At 42.2% G+C, this 10,192-nt stretch overlaps 1 protein-coding gene across 3 annotated transcripts in view; it reads right to left on the bottom strand.

Annotated features, from left to right (window-relative positions):
- Positions 1–6,035: 6,035 nt before the first annotated feature.
- COMMD5 (COMM domain containing 5) overlaps positions 6,036–10,192 on the bottom strand; it is a 59,337-nt gene continuing 55,180 nt past the window's right edge. For all 3 annotated transcript variants that reach the window (XM_029607588.1, XM_029607589.1, XM_029607587.1), the window contains one exon: positions 6,036–6,307. Coding sequence is in view for 2 of the 3 variants with exons in the window: in XM_029607589.1 (XP_029463449.1) it covers positions 6,206–6,307 (102 nt within the window). In the remaining variant the exon portion in view is untranslated. The remainder of the gene's footprint in view (positions 6,308–10,192) is intronic.

Genomic DNA, 10,192 nt, shown 5'->3' with positions numbered 1-10,192 from the left:
AGCTGAGGCAATGCTGTGCTGGGCTCAGCTCTTTAAATAGTAGTTTTTCACGCGCAAACGTGTTGATCTCCGGGAGGGCGTCTGACGTCGGCTGGTGGGTGGAGCTTGCGCGCGAGTCGCGTCGGCCCACGCTGCCGCCGGCAGTCGCTGATGATCGGTGGTGACGACCCTCCCTGCCCGAGGACGCCGCGAGGTAACAAAGAATGTGTGGAATTTATAATTACAGATGAAATAAATGAGAGTCTATGTTTATTTTCCAAAATATAACAATAATACACAGATACCTAACCTCTGTGTACAGCACACATCACATTCATTCCACATTCATGCCTTAAAAACATACCATCACCACAAAAAAATAAAACATTTGTCTTATACATCATGTCATCAAGAACAGGAATCGGATAGATACAAAAAGCATAAACAATGCAAAAATACCACAAATTAATTATCACATTGTGGAGATTAATTTACTATTTACAGTGTTACTGTTTTTACATCAATAGTGAAAGCTGACCACATTTTTTCAAATCTATTATCGTGTAGACCATATCCTTGCACGTCTATTATAATATGAACCAAAAAAGATGGTACATGCAGGGCATAACATAACAATCCTATACTATCTAAATAGACCATATAAATGAATATGTCCCTTATTTCTTGTCAGAAACATAAAGTTATCTAACTCTTCACATAGTCTCCTTTGTCTCCTATAATGTGTTGGCTTACATCATCCACGCCCGAACATCCCACCATGGTTTAAGGCGTGGAGGTGCTTAAACTTTGGTGTAAATTTCAGAGAACAGAGGATGTCCAGATAGGAGAGGAGTCTGGTGAGCTTTTTTTTTTTTTTTTTTTTTTTTTAATATGGAAGGTTATAAGGTTTGAAGTTAGGCACTCCATTGCCGTCATATTTGAAGGATATTTTTGGATGAAGCAGTCATTTACCAGTGAGTGTTTACCTGTGTCGTTGAAAGAATTGGTTGTGAAATGGTCACCAGAATTTATATTTCCCCTGATGAAGTCGTGATGGCGAAACGAGGGTCCCTTGTCGGGTATTAGTTTACAAAATTTATATGAGGAAGAAATCTAATCATCTGTGGAAGACATTTAATCATTAGTGGGAATTGTGAGTGGAACATGGTGGCCCATATCCAGCACATTTAAGGATATATATTGGAGCATCAGTGAATGGGGACATGCATTTCTGTTCTCGTTAGAGATTATGGTGACATTTTGACCATTGAGTAGTATTAGCATTATATTTTAGACAACCTGGTGTGTATTTACACATTATAGGAGACAAAGGAGTATGTGAAGAGTTAGGTAACTCTTAATCTCCACAATGTGATAATTAATTTGTGGTAGTTTTGCATTGTTCATGCTTTTTGTATCTATCTGATTCCTGTTCTTGATGACATGATGTATAAGACAAATGTTTTATTTTTTGTGCTGATGGTATGTTTTTAAGGCATGAATACGGAATGAATGTGATGTGTGGTGTACACAGAGGTTAGGTATCTGTGTATTATTGATGTTATATTTTGGAAAATAAATATAGACATTTATTTCATCTGTGATTTATGTAGTGTCTGAGAGTCACATGTAATTTCACCCATATTAAATTTATCTTTTTGGAATTTAATACCACCAGTATAATGTCAAAAGAGATTTTTTTGAACACAGGGAAAGCAGTGCTTCGTAAGCAGATTATAGCATATACAGCACATAAAAACAAACTAAAAGACAGAGAGATATTGTGCCTACATGAAAAATTAAAGTCTCTGAAGAAACAACACATCCTGACATTACAGGCATATATTATGCAACAAATTAATGTGGCTAGGAAATCCTTGAATCAATTATTATATCAAAGAGAGATGCAATGTATAATGCATTTCAAGTGTGTTCAGTTTAGACAAGGGAATAAAGCAGACAAACTATTAGCATGTACTGTTAAAAATATTAAACCCAAACACCATATAACATCTCTGATAGATAAGGCAGGAAATCTTCAGACTTCTACTAAAGGGGTCACTGAAATTATGCTAGACTACTACCAGACCCTTTACTCGGGAAATCCTGGTAGGGGAAGAGGAAAGAGACCAATTTGTCAATAATTTTAGTTTGACCACATTTTTCCAAACTGCAAGAACAAATGTTAGGCAAACCCATCCCCATTTCTGAAATTCCTTTTACTAATAATACATTACCATTAGCCTAAGTACCAGGATCTGATTGATATGGGGTTGAATTTTACAAAAAATTACAAGATGAGATTGCTGACCAACTATTTCAAATGTATAATGGATATTTGCAGGCTGGTAGCTTCCCATCCGATATGAATCATGCCCAAACAGTACTATTTCCAAAACCTGGAAAGGATTTAACTGCACCAGGCTCATATAGGCCAATATAAAATCTTGGCCTCTATTTTGGCTAAGCATCTTAATCCCATAGTGTCAGTCATAGTAGCAGATGTTCAGATAGGATTTGCTAAAGATAGACATGGGGTAACTAATGTTTGCAAATTATTGGAAATTGGGAAGTCATGCAATCCACAAGGTCTCAACATTAGCTTAGACGATGAAAAAGCCTTTGACAACCTTCAATGGACCTAGATGTTCTGGCTTTTGCAGCAATATGGAATTCCAGATTCTTTTGTACAGTGGATACATCCATTGTAGAATTTGCCTAAAGCGTGTATACTGATCAACGGGGAGTTGTCTGTGTCGTTCCTGTTAAATGGTGGTACACGTCAAGGATGCCCCCTATCGCCATTACTTTCCTTACACCGGAACCTCTTGTTCACAAAATACAAATGACTCCAGAATTACAGGGTTTTGTTTTGGGAGCAAGAGAACATAACATAGAAACATAGAAATGACAGCAGAAAAAAAAAACAATCAGCCCATCCAGTCTGCCCAGCAAGCTCCCACACATATTTTCCAATACGTATCTGTTTTACCAACCACCAATTTCAGGGCCCTTGTTGGTAACTATTTGATTCAAGTTTCCTGCCATCCCCTGCCATTGATGCAGAGAGTAATGTTGGAGTTGCATCAAAGGTGAGCATAAGGCTTAATGGTTAAGGGTAGTAACCGCCGCATCAAGCAAGTTACCCAGACTGCACAGATCATTACCTTGTTGGACGTTATCTGAATGTAAATCCTGTTTTCCACATTTCCCCCTGCCGTTGAAGCAGAGAGCAACGCTATATATGCATTCAAAGTGTGTTTGTTTGCTGATGATATGCTGCTATTCCTTCAAAATCCCATCTGTTCTCTTGACAAGTGTCTAGATTTAATTAAACAATCTGGCACATTTGTGGGTTTAAAAATCAATTCTGCTAAATCATGTCATGCCCATCTTAATTCTATAAAAAAAAAAATATAAATGGCAGGGTGTATTCCCATTAGCTTGGTCACTGGGCCACTTTGGGTGGAGCAGCCTAGTGGATAGGACAGCAGGCTTTGAACCAGGGAGACCAGGGTTGAAAGCCCCCTGCTGCTCCTTAGGACCTTGTGTCAAGTCAGTTTACCCTCCATTGCCTCAGGGACAAGCTTAGAGTGTAAGCCCTCTGGGGATAGAGAAATAACTACAGTACCTGAATGTAATCCACTTTGAAGCACTGAAAAGCGGAATATAAAAATCAGATAGATACTTGGGTGTGTGCATACCTTGAGATTTATCCAGGCTGTATGACTTTAATATTACAAAGCTAATCCAATCTACTGAGGAACAGCTGTGGGTGTGGATCTACCCATTTCCTTGCTTGGCCGGTGTGCATTATTTAAAATGCCCCTCTTACCCAAGTTGTTATATCAACTTCAGACACTCTCTATCTGATTAAAAGCAAAATATGTTGCCCATCTGAGTTCATTGGTTACACATTTTAGATGGCATGGTAAAACACCTAAAATTACTTATTCCACACTTATGAGATCTAAAAAACTGGGAGGTCTGACATTACATTTTCAATTTTATAATGTTGCATGTCAACAGATTTGGTTGGGAATGATGCAGGCCAGTGGTTCTCAACAGGTGTGTCAGGACACACTGGTGTGTCACACGTTCCTGGGAAGTGTGTCAGGGTCAGCCGTCTCCTTATCAGCCTGGGTGGGAGTTGGTTGACTTCTCTTATCTTGGGCCTGATGGGAGGCTACTCTCACCACCTCTTCTCCTTTCCAGCCCAGTGGGAGGCTGTTTCCTCTGTCACCCAGATCCGAGCGAGACATTGCCAGCTCCTGCTGTTCTGGGCCCTTATGGGACACAAAATTTATCTTCCCCTGCTGAGTCTGGGAGGGATGTGCTGATGATCTCTTCACTTTATGGAGGGTAGGGAAAAGGAGGTTGGAAATTCTGGGTAGACAGAAGTGGAAGGGAGAGGTAGTGTGGAGGCTGCTGAGCAGGAAGGGAAGAGAAACAGGGGGTAGGGAGAGTCAAGCAGGGGAGAGAGAGAGCACAAGGAAGAAGATGTGAGGAGGGGGTCAGGAATGCCCGGCATGGATGTGTGTGAGCGGATGACTGAAAGGGAGTAATTGGGAGAAGTGAAGGATGATGGAGGCATGGAAGGGAAGTGCCGGGGTGCAAGAGCCATAGGGTGTCAGTTTTGGGAATCTGTATTTCTTCTTTCTTTGTACTTTGCTGTTTCTAGCTCTCCATTCTGCACTGCATGCAGAAAGGCTTTTTGAGGTTTCCATTCCAGTCTTTGTCTCCACATTTGTAATTTGTGGTCTTTTATTCTGTAATTAGTGAAGGCTGGAACTGTATGTGTGAGTGAGGCAAGGTATTTTACTAGTATGTAGGGATTTGTATCAGTCTTCTTTGTTGCATTTTCTCATGTACAACAGGATATGCATTGGTGTATGGTTTTGGATTATGACTATGATGGCGTTATTTTAACGTTTCCGAATGACAGTATATAAAACTCTTCAAATAAATAAATGACTATAGATGCTTTGTTTTCCTGTGTCAATTTTGTAACTTTGTCTCACAGTCAAAAATGAGAGCTTTATCACTGGACTAGTCTGACAGACTTCTGTTTAGTTTCCAAGTCACAAAATACTGTATTTCACAAGATGTGGAAGTATTGCATCTATGTACTAACCCACTGGCCCACTCATTAATAGGGCTTTCCCAGGGGGATCCCTGTGTCCACCTTTCTGCGCTGTGCTCTGGGGCTACAGCACCCCTCCCCCCCTATGGTCCAAGAGCACAGGAAAGCACCCCCCCCCCTCCAATACCTCTTTGCTAACCAGTGACTCCTATTCACTCACTCACCCCCCCCCCCTTCCCCCCAAATATAAGAGATGCTTTAGAGGCTTCCTCTCTTCTTAGCTGCTACAAGTGCTGGCCCACAGCTCATTAGTATCAGAGGATCCACCCAAGGTTAGACAAAGTTATACCAAAGCAGGCCCTCACAGGAGTTTACAGCTCTAATCCTCGGCATTAAGCACCAGACCACACAACACACCGCATAAGATTAATAAAGACCCAAAACAAGGTGTCATACTTGTCATACTGCTAAGATTTCCTGTACACACAGAAGTGGCAGGGTGGAGTAGAGAGTCCAGACAAGACTCAAGTCATTCAATTTCTTTAAGTTTTCATCTTCATGAAGTCTTATTAGGAATTTTTCTGCCAGGTCCATCATTTGGCCATTATCATGGGTCTTGTTTTAACATCATAAAACCTTCACCAAGCAGGGCATTTAAATCACAAATCTATTTAGATTTACTGGAGATAAAGCAAATAAAAAGTTTCTTGGTTAATTATTTATTTATTTTTTAATATGGTGACCGGATTCTGATGCCCAACACAATCTTGCCTAAGGAAAAATAGGTTGTGCTAATCTATGACCTTTTTATAGGTTACTTTAAAATGATTCTACTGTATAAAATACGATCAGGGAAGGTGAATCACACTTTCCTCCTTTGTTAAAACCTGTTTGTCAACAGGGAGTCTTCTTTTGAATGAATCCTCTGCAAAGAAATTTGCCACTGCCACAAATATATTTCTTGGACAAATCAGACAACTTATTTTTGGAATACTTTAATTGAAAAAAATATATTTACAGCATAACAGGCTACTAGACCTCCTTCTGACATAACCTGCATGAAGCGGTAACAAGGGACGTTTATGCAAACGGTTACTCAGGAAGACGTCTTCATGGCCAGTGATCAATTTCCGGAGCCGCCGATCAGTCCTGGATTTTAAGAATGCTTTTCTTTTCCAGGTCGTTCATTTCTTTCAGTATCAGGGCCACGTTGTATCTTAATTCATGAAACTTTGTAACCGGCACCTGGAACGAGAAAAGCGGAGGAGGAGGAGGAATTTCTCTGCTATTTGCCCAAGACAAATGAAAAAGAGAAAACGAAATAAAAACAACAAACACTACTTGATTTATAAGTTACAATTCACTAAATCATCTGCGCCCTACTTATCCCAACACAGTCAGGTGTGTCATTTTTATTTGGCATACAAGTAATTTACAAGAAATGAAATAACACCAAGCAATCATGAATATGCCAGCAAATATAATGAAATAAAAATAAAAATAAAAATAAAAAAATAGAACAAATTACAAACAAGTCCTCAAAATTTTAGGTGGAGGAGCAGAGGAAAAAGGAAAAAAAAAGAGATCTAATTTAATATAATATTTAAACCAATCACACTACTATATATACTGGCGGTTACAATAAGGCTTTCAATTCAATTCCCCCTCACTCTTATCTAAAAGCGAAGGATCAGATAACATGAACTTATTCTTCAGGTAAGTAAACATATTTACAGGGAAAACTTAAGGAAAAATGTGGCCCTTAGTGCCAACACAGTCTTAACTGAAGGAACTGTTTCCTCTAAGACTATGAAATACAAGAAACATCTGGAAACAAGTGAGTTTTCTGACCACAAGAAAGAAAATTCTTATTCCTAAAATATTTCTGAAGTACCAAGTGCTTGTCTTGCTCAGCACAAAAGAGCAGCTCTGTTTGGGATGTCATTCCACAAAGCCTCTAAAATGGCAGATAAATCAAAGATAAATCTGGAAGCAAAGTGTCCATCCCCCCCCTCTCAATCTTATTCAGAGCTTTTTAAACTTAGGAATGTAATAAATATTGGCTCCTGCTACACTGCTACATAACCTAGTGCATCACCTGCAGTCCCTTGAGATTTCTCTCTCTCCAGCAGATGGTAGAGGTGTAAAACCTGCAGTCTGGAGTAAAAAAAAGAAAACAAAATAGGAAGACAAGACGACTTCTGGATCCTCCCAGGGGATTGGGAGGTCCTGGTAGGGCCACCCCCCCTGGTCCAAGGTGGATGAGCAGGGGGGGCTGGTGAACCTTTTTGATAGCTCAATCCTAAAGTCCATGGGGTGGACTTCTGGTGGTCCAGATCCCTCATCCCCCACAAGGCAGAACTGGGACCCGCTGGCAGCTCTGCCCTACAGGCCTGGAGGAGCAGAGATGTATCCCCTTTTTGCCTTTGGCTTGGATCGCTAAAGTTTGGTTTTGAAAAAAAACGAAAGAAAGAAAGGTAAAGAGAAAAGCATTTGGTGCTTCATGTTTACTTTTGGCAGCAGCCATGCTTTGCAGGGATCGGGGGTGCAGGACTGTTGACTGGCTTTCCTCCCTGTAAGTGCGGTGGTGTATGTGGCAGCACACGGCCCCAAACCACCTGACGATGGCATGCGGTAAGGCATGCCACACTTGTGGGGGGGTCGTGTCCTTAATAGGGCAGGCTTGTATTACATCTGTATATTAGGTGGGGAAGGCACTTTGTGAGTGCCTTCTGCTGATTCTACGTTGGCTCGTGTCTCGCAAGTGTCCAGGCCTCTCATGGAGGTTTCCCCTGTCAGCACAGAAACAATGGCCATATTCTCTGGCAAGGCCATTGGAGTCGATGGGAGAGGCAAGGAGATTCCTACCATGGCTGTCATCGGCACTGGGGAGGACCGGAGGAGGCTCTGATAAAGAGGAGTTTTCCCTGGATCAGGGAGGCTCTGATTTGGAGGATTTACCCCGGATCGGGATTCAAATGAATCCCAGGCTTTTTCTGCTGATTTTGTTTTACTTATGAAAAAGGCATATTTAGCTAGAAGAGCAGCAGGGGCTCACTCTAGGTTTCGGTCATGGTCCATGGTTGATTCCCGGCCAGTGAAGAGAGATGTGCAAACCAACAGAAAGCATTTGGCATGTTTTGAGTCTCTCTCATCAAGTAGATAGTACTGACGGGGATAGAAACATAGAAATGACGGCAGAAGAAGACCAAACGGCCCATCCAGTCTGCCCAGCAAGCTTCACACATTTTTTTCTCTCATACTTATCTGTTTCTCTTAGCTCTTTGGTTCTATTACCCTTCCACCCCCACCATTGATGTAGAGAGCAGTGATGGAGCTGCATCCAAGTGAAATATCAAGCTTGATTAGTTAGGGGTAGTAGGGGTAGTAACCGCCGCAATAAGCAAGCTACACCCATGCTTATTTGTTTTACCCAGACTATGTTATTCAGCCCTTATTGGTTGTTTTTCTTCTCCCCTGCCGTTGAAGCACAGAGCTATGCTGGATATGCGTGAAGTATCAGTTTTTCTTCTCCCCTGCCGTTGAAGCAGAAAGCTATGCTGGATATGCGTGAAGTATCAGAGGGGATACAGAGGATCCTGATATTGCGGTAGGGGAGTCCCTGGGAGCAGGACAGATGCCGGATGTGCAAACTCAGCCAGGGACCCAGAGGAGGTTCCAATGGCCAAAGGGGATGATCCCAAGGTGGTGTACCTTTTTCGCAGAGAGGAGTTCTGGCCTTTCATTTTGCATGAGCTTCAGGAGCTGGGAATCAAGGTTTCACATGAAGAGTCTGATCTAGAAGGTCCGGATCCTATGATGGATGGTTTGTGCAGTCCAGTGAAAGCTTTTACATTTTGTAAATCGATGAAGAAGTTGGTAATTCAGGAGTGGGTCACTCCAGAGTCCAGCTTAAGGGTTGGCAAAGCTATGGTGAAGCTTTATCCGTTGTCAGAGGAGACATTGGAGCATTTAGTGCTCCCTAAATTTGATGCTTCGGTGTTGGTCACCAAGACGACCACCATTCCAGTAGCGGGGTCTGCCGATTTAAGAGATGTGCAAGATTGCAAATTGGAGGTTCACCTCAAGAGGATTTTTGAGGTCTTGGCCCCAGGCATAAGGGCTTCAGTTTGCAGCAGTTTTATACAGAAGGCTTGCCTGCTTTGGGTCCAGCAGTTACAAGAGACACAGGCTGTATCAGGGCCAGCAGCGCAGCAGGCTGAGCATTTAGAAGCGGCTGTTGCGTACAGAGTGGATGCTTGTATGACCTGATCAGGATTCAGGATCATGATATGTCTGTTAGCCAGAAGATTATTCTGGTTACAAACTTGATTGGTAGATGTTTGGTACAAATCTCAACAGGGGGCTTTTCCATTTAAGGGCAAGCTCTTGTTTGGAGAGGACTTGGAGCAAATAATGAAGCATCTGGGAGAGTCCAAAGTGCATAAGTTACCAAAAGACATGCCAAGGGGTAGATTATTTATTCCTGCTCAGGCACAGTTTTAAGACATTAAGAGATTTTGCCAAATCAAAGGTTCTTTGGGCCCTTGGAGGCAAACTGCAGCCAGACCTGAATCCTGGGGCCAGTTCTTTCGGAGTGTTCGAAAGCCATCCAGAGGCAACCCTGGTACAAGAGCAGAAGGTGTGAAGTCCTAGCAATGAAGCGAGGATGGTCCACTCTTCAGTTCTGGCTGTTAGAGAGCACTTGGTGCTCTTATGAGAAGTGGGCCAAAATTACTATGGACCAGTGGGTCTTAAGTGTGTAAGAGACGGCTATATGTTAGAATTTGCTTGTCTGATGTGTGACACATTGGTTCCCCTGGTGCTCTTCTCGCCGAGTAGTTATTCATGGGACAGTGGGCCGCTTGTGGCATCTGGGGCTATAGTGCCAGTTAGAGAGGAGCAAAGATCAGGAAGGCAATCCATCTATTTCGTAATGCCAAAAAAGGAGGAGACTTTTCAGCTGACTTTGTATTTAAAGAAGGTAAATGCAGCTCTCAAGGCTCCTCGTTTCCACATGGAGACTTTGAGGTCAGTTACAGCAGCGGTACACAAAGGGGAGTTCTTGGCATTGCTCGACTTGACAGAGGCATATAGCCATCAAGCTGGAGCCATCAGCGGTTACTGAGG

The sequence above is a fragment of the Rhinatrema bivittatum genome, chromosome 6 (assembly GCF_901001135.1).
Source record: "Rhinatrema bivittatum chromosome 6, aRhiBiv1.1, whole genome shotgun sequence".
Lineage (NCBI taxonomy): Eukaryota > Metazoa > Chordata > Amphibia > Gymnophiona > Rhinatrematidae > Rhinatrema > Rhinatrema bivittatum.
Note: the sequence above shows the minus strand (reverse complement) of the source record. Positions and strands in the feature narration are given on the sequence as shown.